We start from the raw sequence: 13,119 nt of genomic DNA, 5'->3' as shown, positions 1-13,119 counted from the left end.
CTTTCTTTGGAGAATTAAATTACCTTTGTAGATGCAGGAAAATCTAATCAGTGTATTTTCTGAACACGTTCCCTAGGTCTCTCTTTCTTATAAATATTAATGTACAAAATCAGGGGCCAAGCCATCCCAAGATTCATACACTCTATGCATAAATTTAGAAGTCTTAATGTGGTATTAGCACACAGAAACAGTAAACACCACACTTGGTTTTTAATACATTTAAATGTTGAGTATATTTCAGTAGAATACTCCCAAGGGACCTAATTAACCAAATGAAGATTTTTCAGATTAGCAAAGCAGCTAGATATATAGATGAAAATACAGGCTAAGAAGTTTGAATTTGCACCAGTGACTAGCATATGTTTTAATCTCTGTGCTTTGTAGATACATGAGGTGAAGTGACATTTATTTTCTTCTTTTCATTGGGTAGCCCCAGGTTAGATAAGGTTATTTCACATGAAAACAAAATATCTGTCAATCCTCCCACTTGTGATTCTATTAACATAAATTAAATATTAAACTATTATAACTAAACAACCCGCAATGCAAGAGAGGATGATTCAAAATTGATTGATGTCTGGCATCAGATAGGCAAGATCTTGGCTTCATGGTTATTTGGAAATTAATGACAGTGATTTGTTTATCAGATGACAGGTAGAACAAAATAAAAATTAAATAAATTTGAAATATCATAATACTAAACAATATGAATCAAAGATGTCCAGTAAATGAAAATGGTTTCATCCACTCAGCAGATTAGCAGACAAGTCTTCCACAGAAATCACTTTGGCAGTTTAATTAATTTATCAAAGTCTTAGAAAGGCTGTTTAAAACTACTGTGGCATCTATAATTGGAACAAATATTTAAGTAAATACAAATATCACTCTTTATTCTGAGTGAGCTCCTGGATGTATCTTTAATGCTACCATTTCTAAATGTTAGTCTCCCAAAGCACACTTCTGTTGATATTTTAGTATGCCCCTAAAGGAAGGACCATGAACAGAGAATTTGTCACAATGACAGAAAAAAAAATCATCAGGGTATACACATGATTGAAGCATTTTATGCATTCATAATAACTTCATTTTTTTCTAAAATAAATCCCACTGAACCAACTAACAGGCATTTTTAAAGAAGAATTTTAGAATCAATATTTTTTAAAGTTTGCTGACATGCTTGTATGTGTGCATACATTGTGTATATCTGTTTACCTAATTCACATTAGTACATATACGTACAAGATTAAACGTGTATTTTTTAATTTAAAAAGCAGCATCACTAGTTTCTGCTGCCTGACTGTTTCAAAGATGGAAAGACAGTTACTTTTCATATGTAAGAACAAAGCAAAACATGTTTTCATTCCAAGAAAAGCAGTCTTGCTTTTACTGCTCTACATAAAAAAAAATTCTACATATAATTCTACTCTTCCATTGAACTGTATGAGAATGCTACAGATGGTTTGTCACATCTCGATTAGCTCATTTTTCACAATGCTCTTGTGACACTCTGTATCATTTACACAAGGTTTATTTGTCAAAATCCCATAGCACCTTTCTGACAACAGATGTTTTGAAATTCATCCTATTTTTCTTGGCAAAGACTTATTTTAATGAATTTGACAGTATGATTTCAGTGACGAATCCACTGGTCATTTACTCGGTTTAGAAAACCTAAAACCAGACTCTGATAAATGCTCATTTTGTAACTCTTATAATGTATTTTAAAGCAATTGCCCTTATAAAATGTGGTTTGTTTGGGTTTTTTCACAAATGATTATTCACTCAAAACTATCCTGCATAAGATGTTTAAGTAACGACTTTGGCTTGATTGCTTCTTCAGTTTGTCCCTCAAATAGAATGCAACTTTGAATCCACAGGTATTCCATGTATCACTTTGTGCATCAGGAACAGAGATAGTAAAAGCTATGATAGTATTTTTTTCAGCAGGAATTCTTACAGATGAGCAATAATTCTGAGACCTTAGTGTAAACCAAAGGATAAATATCCCCATGTCTCATCATGAAGGAAGATAAACTCAGGGGTCTGATACTGCAGATTTTACTGGTGAACAGCCCTTGTTCTGATTGTTCTTGCTGAAATGTTCTGTGTCAGTGGTACAGGTTAACAGTGGAGTTATGTTCTAATTCAGTTCTCTTTTTCAGGAATGTGACAAAGTGCCTTATGAAAAATGAATGAATGAAAAAGGAAGAATTCAAAAGTCTCTTTAAAGCCCCTTCTCACCTAAAAAAATGTTTGGCATCTCAGTGCTGCAAGGCAGTCCTCTCCTCCTCAAATGGTAATACTGTCAAATACAGAGTTTTCCCCCAAAAAAGACTGCACAGGTGGTCAAGCACAATTGCTGCTAACTTATTTTCCTGAAGAGTATCAGTTATAAAAATCCACCATCATAAACCAGATACTCTAGCCTTTTAAAGCACACATAGACCTCTCTGAAAAAAGCCACCATAGGTTTTGCCACTGATATTTTCCTGCTCATCTTTGCTGTATCCCTGTACTATCTAAAAATGGCAAGATTTGGCTTGCATTAGGAGTCATAACAAATAATTTTACTGCAAGAAAGCCATGTAAAAATAAAATTGTGTGGACTTTTTTGATTTATGTTTTTTCAAATGTGAGCCATGGAAAAGAAGGAAGAAGCATCAATCAGGAGAGTTCCCTGATTATGCTTAAAAAGATCTCCCGACCCAACCCAAAGAGGAGCTATAGTATACATACCAAACCAGAACACATGGTGGCATTCTCTATAATGTAACAGAGGGTGGTTTGCACTTTATCACTGACTGGTAGGTATTAGCCATGTTTCAAGTGATAATTAACATTTTTACTCTTCACAATATAATAATTTTGTTATAAAACTACTTGTTTCCTGAGGTCATAGAATAAGTCATTACCCTTTCTGAATGCTGTTGAATACCACAAAAATTTTAAAAAATTAGAGAAGTCACTGCAACACCATATTAGTCCTTTTATTTCTAGGGTTCTAATACAAAGTTCTGGATAGAATGCAATCAGCAAGGTACCCGTTTTCTCCATTGACTCCTGGGCATCTACCCTGAAGAAGAGCTACCTGCAAAACCTGCTGGTCTGCATGGCAAGGCCCTGGCTGGGAACGGGCAACAGGCACCTGGGTACCCACAGGGATGCCGAGAAGCTCTCCCACAGCTGCCGGGTGCGCCTCACCTCTCACCGTGCTGACTGGCAAGTCACCGAGCAGTGGGGAGGGACCCCTTCACTACAGCCAGGCTGCACCAGCCAAAACCATACTGGTGGCTCGGGGAAGGGGCTGGCGACCGACGGCCCCCGGACACCGGACACCCAGAGCGCTGCGCACTCTTTGTCCTTCAGAGAGAAACACAAGCGAGACGGGAGGTGCGGGGCGGCGGGCAGGGCTCCCCGAGGGGCTCGCTGCCCGCAGCGCATCTGTCGTGACCCACACCGGAGCCCCGGAGCCGACAGCCGGGCAGCAAGGCTGGCCCCGGGGGTCCCGACGGAAGGTGCGCAGGCTGCAGCCCGCGGAGCCTTCTCCCGCTGCCGGGGAGCCGGGAGCCGCCGGCCGGCAGGACCCGGGGCGGCGCCCGGCCCGGGAAGTTTCTCGCCACAGGTTGCCCCCTCCCGCCCGCCCCCCGGGAGCCCGCGGGCGGGAGGGGCAACAGGGACGCACCTTGGCGCCGCAACCGCCGCTTCTTGAGCCCGAAGATGCGGACCTTGGAGAAGATGTCCACCAGGTTGCCATTGCAGAGCCCGCGGTTCTTGTTGGGGCTGTTCCGCCTCCTGCTGGCCGAGGGCCGGTCCCAGTGCTGCTCCCTCGCCTGCCGCTTCTGGCGGATCAAGCCGCTGGCGATGGCCGCTGCCATGGCTGCTCGCCGGCTCGCCCACGCCGGGCAGGGAGGAGGGAGGCGGCGAGGCGCTCAGCCCCGGCGGGATCCCATCCCCGGGGCGAGGGCAAGCGGGAGCCTCCTCCGGCCCGAGGCGCGGCTGCGGAGGGGCGCCCGCACCGTGCGGCCGGCGGGAGCTGCCGCCGCCAAGGGTCACCGCATGGGTGCCCCGCCGTCCCCCCCCGCCGTGTCCCGGCGCAGGGGCACCTGCTCGGGCGGGTGTCTGCCGGCGGGCTGGCGGAGCGAGCGGGACTCGGGGCAGAGCCGCGCCCGGTCGGCTCCGGTCGGGTCGGGTCGATCGGGTCGGGTCGGGTCCGCCAGGCAGCGTCGCCTCCCGGGGCTGCCCCTCAGCCCCGAGCCGCCGCCGCCCGCTCGCCCGGCGCTGCCATCGCCACGGCCGGGGCGGCTACCGCCGCCTCTTCCCGGCTCCCGCCTGATGATTGCCAAGTGCTTCAGAAATCAGCATCTGGAGAGAGCAATCTTCTTCTCCGGGGAGAGCTGTAATCACGGCTCCTCGGTCCCACCCCGCTCCAGCCTCCCCTACACGCACACACACACACGCACACACACAGACACACACACACGCACACACACACACACACACACACACACACAGAGGCACGCACCGCTGGAGCTTTTTTTGTCCTCCCCAAGGCGAGGGGCGGCGAGGGTGCAAACAGTGGAGGAGGGGGGAATGGGGAAAGACAGAAGAAAAAAAGCAAAGGGGGAGAGAGGCGGAGGGACGTGGTGATGCTGATGTGGTTTTCTGGTGGGAACCGGGAGGTTCCCGGTGGATCCGCCGCCAGCTGCCTCTGTCTCCCGTTAGCTTTCCGGGTGGCTTCGTGCGGGGATCCCTTCCCGGGGAAAGAAGGAGGGCTCTGCGAGCTGCCAGAGGGGCGTATGGCCCTCCCCGTTCTCCTTCGCCCGGATCCCTCGCACGCACCCTCTCTCCAGCTCCCTGCCGGCCGCCCCCGCCGCCCCCAGCGGTGACACCGGCACCTGTCCTCGTCCCCGGGCGGGGAAGCCGGGAGGCAGGGCAGGCGGGCGAGAGACACCGCGCTCCGCCAAGGGCACCCTGCCCCGTGCCGTGCCCCCGCCCGCCGCTCCTCGGCCCCCATCCCGGAACGGACCGAGCGGGAGGGGAACTCTGGGGGGAGACGGGGTTCTGCCTCACGGGAAGGTTTTGGAGCCGTGGGCTCAACTCAAATACCAAAGGGCACCCAAAAACATGGGGCACCCACAAACAGCCACAGCAGGTGGATTTACTAATCACCAGCACCGTGTAAAATTACAGGCTATGTCTTGGAGCACTTAAGTAAGCACCAGCCAAGCTCACTAGACACAGAACACCTAAGAAGTATCTGCCCCGAGAAGTTCACAAGGCACTGCAAATAGTAAATACCATGTAATATGAGACATCCCACTTCTTTCCTTTTCAAATAATGGCCCAATTTTTTTTGGATTTACTTTCTGCAAGCTTAATGGTTAAACTTCCTGAAGTTTTAGCTAGCCAGAGGAAAGTAGAGGAAGAAAACAAGCAGCTACCCAGAAAAATATTAAGTTAGCCTATAAAGAAGGGCAGATGCTTGCACAGGCAATTATCATGTAATATCTATTTTTACACTGTTTTCACAGTGCTCTAATCTCTTATTAGATGGTTTTGAGGGGTTTTTTGTTTTGCTTTGGTGCTTTGGTGGTTTGTTCGGTTTTGGTTTTTGGTTGGTTTTTGTTTTGTTTGTTTGTTTTTTTAACGGGCTTGGAAGTGTAAATATGAATCCAGAAATATTCACTGTTTTGCAATACAGAACCTAGTATGCAAGAATAGGTTCTTGTTTCAGCAGAGGCTTCAGCTTCTTTGATATTGACCATTTTTCCCCCTAAATCCTTTAATCTACAAAGCTCTATTTTTATACAGAGGGCAAAAGTGTATGGTGGGAACTCCAGTATACAGGGATTTTGTATTAATACTAGACCAACTAGGAACAGAACATGCACAATCGGATCTGGATAATACATTTTAATTCTATTTAAAAGTGTCTCTAAAGAGATTCAGCTAAGACTCATTGGATTTTCTATCTGGCAATTTTTACAGAGCAGCAATTTCCTTACAACGGTTACAATTGCCTTAACTAATGCAATTAGACAGAGAGGTGGTTATTAAAAAAAAATAAATTTCAGTGTAGTATTTTTGCATACTGCTTTCTTTTTCCTCCCTCCTCAAAAGCGGACAGGACACGCACGGAGTGGCATTCCTTAAGACCCCTCAGGAGGGAAGCGCTCCTCTGAGTGCTGCCCCAGTGGGCTTCCCGCTGCCCGGCCCCGCTCCCTGTCCCGTCTGTCCGTCTGTTTCTGCCTGCAGCACCACGGACAGCGGAGCAGCGCCCGGCCGCACACGGCTGGGGGACACCCACAGCGGGGAGCTGGCAGGACACAGCCCAAAAGTCAGCTCGACTTGGCTGCTGGCTCCAAACAAAGGAATGAATGAGCGGGAGTAGAGTGAGATAGAGGCCAACCACCCACTATCTCTCAGGAATGCAGAGGAATAATAGAACCCTAACATTTGCATGAGAAACTCTCTCCAGAAGGGTGTGGGTCCCAAGTTCCTCTTTAAAGCATCAGATGATGCTATGCATCACATACTATCTACTACTATTGTTCCTTTCTATATTTTCCTTCAAATCCTGGGCCTTTGCCAAAACACTCTGACATTTCTCAACCACGTGAAGCTCAGGGTGATGGCAAAGAAAAGCGAGAGAGAGGGGGAAAATGGGCGGCATGCCTATAGACAAAGAGAAAATGTGTTTCTTACTCCAGAGATTAAAAAAAAAAAAATAAAGAAAAGAAAGAAAAGCCTTGTACTCACATCTCAGAAATGCAAAGCAGTTGTTTACATCTTGGGGTTTTACAAAGAAAACTCAAGAGAGCCATCTGGTGTCCTAACCTGTGATAAAATGTGTGCAATGTAGAGTCAAAACGAAGGTTCTGCTCACATGGATTGCACAAGGAGGAACACACCAGATACCTTAAAGACTGGGAACTGCATGAGTATATGCATTTAGGACAAATGGATATATCTTAGTTATGACTTTTTTTTACATTAAATAGAGTTTTATTTCTGATTAACAAAACTCAGGATATGAAAACAAAGTATTAGAAGGCAAAGAGGGGGAGAAAAAGTTTTCAGTGCTTTCTACTCTCCCATCTATTCATTTTGAACTGGTATTTTATTATGGATTTCAGAAATTTTCTAAACAAAAACATTATAGAATCTATAAAATTGCTTTCTTTGATGAATTTTATAGTAAAAAATGCAATGTATATAAAGTGTGTATAAAATACTTGCTTTATTATATGTTAGGGGGTGAAACATTATTATTCCTTTTTTTTTTCCATGTATTACTGGGAAGAAACCATATTCCATTTCACCTAATTTATCATGTAAATTTCAATGTCACCTTTTCAGGCATGAAAGTTCAATATTAAAATATACACCATTTTTATTTGCATATGTGCATGTACTAGAGATACATAAAATGCTTTTATAAGAAATTCAATTAGGAAAAATGGTATTCAATGCTTTATAGTCTATTCTGCCTAGATCCATGAGCTACAAAATGTATAGAACTTAAAATGTCATCTTTACACATTATGGGCTTTGGGCTTTTTCTTTTTTATTTATTTATTTTAATTTATTATATGTTTTGCAATAGCCTGGATAATGTTACAAGCTGCAGAGTGATGCAGTTCAATGCAGTCATGAAAACTCTACAGAGATTTTCCTTTCATAAGCCATTTCAATTTAAACAAAAATATCTTCTACAGGTAGGCAGTCATGTGCACACACTCCACCCAAATTTTCTCCTCCCAGATATCCTGAAACCACTCTTGATATCAAAACCGAAACAAAATAAATCAAATAAAGCCCAAATTTCTTACAAGCATATATTTTCTACAAGTGCAAAATGTCAGATTATTACATTACTACTAAACATGTTTAAGCTTCATGAGCTCTGGTGAAGTTTTTATTGTACTTGCTTGCAAAGAGTAGGGCACACAGAGCTCACCTCTCCAGTTAAATACACTAAAAGATGATGAGGTTAAGTCAGCTTACATTCTAGAAGTCATTAATAAAGTATAGTGAATCTAGATGTTCTTCCAGATACTACAGAGTTGAAGATTGTTCTGTTTCTTTGCAAATGTTTGTTCTTTTCCTTTGGAAGATGTGTTCTATAGTAGCAAAAGCATTTGCACCTTACTCCTTATACAATTCAAAATAGGATGGTCTAGGCATAAAAGTACCAACTTAGGCCTAACAATTGAAAGGCATGCATGAAGTTACATCTAGACCACTGGGAAAATTTATTATTCAAAGGAGAGACATTTCAGAAATGGAGAAATTACTTGTTTCTAAATAGTGAAGGATTTATTTAATCACCCTTGTGGTGCTTTTGATCAGACTGATTGCCAAAGTACTGTTTCCAGCTGAAGCTGTAATTCTGATTTGTTGCTTCTGACAAAAACAAACTATTGAAGGTTACTGGCAGTTTAGGTGGACCATAATTAAAGTGTCTAAATTCAATGAACATACTAAGACCACTCCACTCCCCCAAATATCATAAGAAAATGTGATACAGTCCTACAAATAGAATTATTTGTGTGATTGCAAACTGATAACTTCCCAAGGCACACAGTGTGTATATATAGGGAGGATGGGTGCTGGTAAGCAACAGTAACTTTCAATTCTTGATTTAAATGTCTTGGGGGAAAAAGATGGAGCAAGAGAAGTAATGACTTGAACAAGGTGAACCATAATCTACGACTTAGTCTATAGATTGGTAATTGCTTAATTGTACAAAACTGAAAAACATAGAAAAACATTGGTCAGCTTAAAAGATCACCTCTTTCATTAACAGACCAGTATGAATGTATTAAAACAGAGATAAGAATTCCCTTTTCAGATAGCTTATGTGCATTCCATGTTTAGAAGACTAGCACAGTATGTTTGTGCAATGAGCTGTTAACAGTTTAAATTAGGTCAGTTTTATATGTTCTTGTCTATTAATCTAGATATAATTCTCCTTGTAAGTTATTGTTAATTTCCCAAAAGGCAATGTACTATGAAGCAGTGAAATTTAAAATCCTTAACACCCTGAACACTTGATTGATAAGACTTTGATACGACTTTGAAGATGACTCATTGATAAGACTTTGAAGAACATTTAAGAACAAAATTTGTTTAACATGATAATAAGCTTCACAAAATTTGGATTTCTATCCTTTCACACTTCTTTGTGTCAAAAGCACTCAACTTTCAGTCTTAGCATTCACAATGTACTCAAGGAGCCAAAATCATACCTATTAAAATTTACTAAATACAGAGAAAGACCTATGGAGTCACTTGTTTAAATAGATCAGGTGAATCCATTTAATTAAGACAAAAGTAAGCTTCCAATATATTGTTCAAAGGACTGCACATATTTTAGCCAGCTTCTTCACAGGATTTGGCTTATGTATCCCATTCATAAGAAAAAGCATTAAAACATAATTCCTGTATATGCAAGAATAAATTAATGCAAGCAAGTCTAGCATTAGATGACTGGCTATGCAGAGAACTATCAAAACATTCTATTCAAATACATAACACCATCCAAATACATAACACCTACAATGGGGCCTATAGCAGCTCAGGAGCAATATTTCTTCTGCATTGACCATTCACTTCTTTCACATATTACATTAATTTCTTTCACATATTTCCTGAGATACATCCATAACTCAAAGGACTAAGTACCTCTACACTAGATATTGACTTACTCTTTAGACATTACATGATTCTTAGATTGCTTTTGCTTTTTTTTACTTTGCTGTCCCCCTTTCCTTTCCAATTTTAAATTGCATAGATTATCCTGCAGTAATGAGTCTTGTGAACGGTCCTGTGACAAGTAAAATACCTGCTTTAATTCAGAGTTTCATTTTTTATTCCATGGGCTAAGTCTTCATCCTTCAACAGGGGAAAAAGGTGGATGAAGATTCTCAAGACTATTTTTAATAATTGATCTTTTGGCCAGATAAGATGTATGATTACAGCTGCTAACTTTTAGCAAAGCTCCTATGACATCTTTCATGACTCTTTCTATTTTTCACTCTGTGTTTCCTCTACTTCTGATACCGCTTCTTTGAGACCAGGTGAACAAAAGAAACCAGCTGGGTGGACAGGAATATCTGTACAGCACAGAGATCATATAAGGATCACCAAAATAGCTCACTGAAGCCCAAAACTTAAACCCAGCAAGTCTCTTTTAAACAGTTTAAAACAACAGTGAAGGAAGAAAAAATTAAAAATAATCAAGATCACATTCACTATATAATCCAAAAAAGTAATTAAAAATTAAATACTTTGTGGTTTCTGCAGTGACATATATAATATCTTATCTTTAAAAATGAAATAATCTCTTTAAAGAGAGGTTCATAATAACTAATAACAGATGCACATTACCATTACTTTTGTTCTTACTAAAGCTAATCGCAGATCTGCCATAAGACTGCTTCAAACAAGGCTCGGGTGACACGAGCCAGAAAAAGGACTTTCAGTAAAGAAAAACAATCACAAACACCACAACCCCCCCCCCCTTCCATCTTTAGTCCACACAGCTGCAGAGAGCAGTTTAAGATTTAGAGGCCTAAAAACAGCCTGGAGAGCTCCTTCATTAATATGCACAGCTTAAGCCAACATCTGTTGCGTTTACGTATCTGGCCGCAGCAGGACTTGTCCGCTTGGCCTGACTTCTGGAACACGCCACAGACTTTGCTGCTATTCTCTCAAGTAACTGAAAGTCCCTGTAAGGTGAGTCTGCTTAATTTTGCTGTACAGAAACAAAGGAAACACTGTCCCTAAGAAATTCAGTCTCTACAGTGAATTTTCTCTGGAGTCAGTACAGCTGTCAGAGCATGTAAACTGCTCTACCTGTTTCGTGCTGATCTCCAGTGAGGATTTCCTGCACCTAGAACATATTTACAAATAATTCTTGCTTTCCTTGGAACCAGTATGAAAACACATGACAATATGAGAAAGAAATGTGCAGTATTTCTGAACCCTTAGAACAAGGAAGATGTTGGATTTTGACCATCTCACAGAGATCCAGGAGAAAAAGCACTTTATATGCATTAAAATAAAATGCTGAACAGAAAAGATAGTATGAGCGGAGATGTACATAAATTGCTATCTTGAGAAGCAGAAGAATGATTTCTCTCAAAATGCATCTAATAATCTTTTAAGTATAAAAAGTGATTTTTACCAGTGACAGGAAGAACTGCAGCATGTCTGCCCATGCATATAAATGCAGACATGCACACACAAGATTATCCACAACACCACTTTGTTTCTTGGAAGAAATCATGAAAAATACTCCCTGCCAAATAATCTAGGGAAAAATGGTTTTATTTTCTGCTATGTGACCTAAAATTGACAGTGTGATTAATTTCACAAAATAACTTTCAGATAGTCATCTTTGTTTGAAGCTATTCTACTTTTGATTAACTTTTGAATAACTTTTGATTTGCAATCCCTTTAATATTTTAACGACATTTACAAGGGAAAAAAAAAACCAAAACAAAACTAGCATCCTGTTCTTTTCTTGTTCAAGAGGGAAGGTCATACAGTATTTCTCTGGGTACTGGAGGGAGAAAATGCAGATAAAGAACAATTCTGGCTAATGCCACATTCATCCAAAGGGTAAGCCTTGATTCCCCTCAAGTCTAATCAAACAGACATGACCCTTCCTTTGGGATTCAGACACAACCAATATCCTCTGAAAAAAGTCCCAGACTCTGTTCCCCTGCTCCCCTTTCCAAACAAACAGAAAATTCTTTGTCTAATACTTTCATTGAATGCAATAAATTGATGACAGATATAAATCTCTGAAAAACAAGTATGGCTAGCTTCTTTTCAGTTAATCTAGATTTTTAGAAGTATTTGACAAGCTAATATAGTTTATATTAGCATAGGAACAGATTTTTCCTTTCTCCCCCTCAATGTTTATTTCATTCTATGTTATTTTCTTTGACTGAAAGATTTTCATTGCATGGACACACTATTGTTAAGCAAAAGATGCAAACAGATGTTATTTATTACCAAAAAAAAAAAAAAAAAAAACCAGGAGGAAACTTTAGATAGCACCCTTTTCTTTTCTCTTTAGCAATCAGTTTAATTCAGCTCTAGCTTCATCAACAGCAGTGGTATTTGCTGTATCAGAATTTCCATTTTACTTCTTCCAAAAGAGAAATGTTGATTTCTTCTCCACTTCTTTATGTCTTTAAAAAAACCTAACAAAAATCAGTAATGAATGCTTCGACCTAAGGAGAAAAAAAGGAATTTAAGAACCTCTGCTTCCCCATCTTGTTACTTATATGATCTAAAAAAATCAAGACAAATTTCACAGACTTTTGCTATCTTTTTATTTTGTAGACATGCTAGATATAATATAATGAATACTATATTTTTTTTTTAATCCTGAAAAAATTGAAGTGCCTGCTTATATTACTGTGGTGATATTTCTGGCTATTAGTTCAAATACCATAGTATTTATAATTAGTGGTAATAGCATGAACACTTCTGATGCAGTGACCTGATTTCACAACCCAGTCCTACAAAATAACACAAAATATCTGACATTTAAGACTTAACTCATCAAAACCTTTCAAGATCATATCTCTCTAAAGTGCAGTGCAATTATCTGATTTGCCAGCAGTGGACACTGTTTGTCTAGTTTTTCACAAATATATTGACTGAGGAATATCTTGCAACACATACTGGCATATTTTTATTTAATTCCTTGCACTGCAAGTAATTAAAGAAAAAAAATGGAGTTAATTGTACCAGACACTATCTGAGTAAAAATTGTGTGGTAGAAATATTTTTCAATATCTGTGTAATAGTATACTGCACCTTAAAAAAAAAATGTTAAGCAACTTCAGGAAAAATAAATATAGACTTATTCCATGAGGTTGGTTTCTATCTTAATGATAATAATTTCAAGGAGTAGAAGATGTTCTGATGTAAAAAATAAAAAATTATTTGCTTTTATTTTTCATAGAGTGATGTTTATGAGACTGAAACTGCACAGGCTTTGCATTTTTTCTATAAAATTCTTGCAAATAATGACATGAGCAAGCTAAAAATTCTAAGGAGAATATTTACTTCAGTTTCCTCTACCATTTGTTGAAT

General features: G+C 40.5%; 1 protein-coding gene across 5 annotated transcripts in view; it reads right to left on the bottom strand.

Annotated features, from left to right (window-relative positions):
* Positions 1-13,119, bottom strand: part of FGF14 (fibroblast growth factor 14) — a gene marked incomplete at its 5' end in the record, with an annotated part of 376,843 nt that overhangs the window by 119,151 nt on the left and 244,573 nt on the right. Inside the window, one exon of one of the 5 annotated variants that reach the window (XM_084223585.1) lies at positions 3,683-3,875. The exons of the other annotated variants lie outside the window; for them this stretch is intronic. Within the exon in view, the coding sequence (XP_084079711.1) occupies positions 3,683-3,875 (193 nt within the window). Of the gene's footprint in view, positions 1-3,682; positions 3,876-13,119 lie in introns of those variants that run through there. 5 annotated transcript variants of the gene reach the window in all.

This window comes from Fringilla coelebs (genome assembly GCF_963513975.1).
Source record: "Fringilla coelebs genome assembly, chromosome: 2".
NCBI lineage: Eukaryota > Metazoa > Chordata > Aves > Passeriformes > Fringillidae > Fringilla > Fringilla coelebs.
The sequence above is the reverse complement of the archived record's forward strand: the minus strand, read 5'-3'. Positions and strand labels throughout refer to the sequence as shown.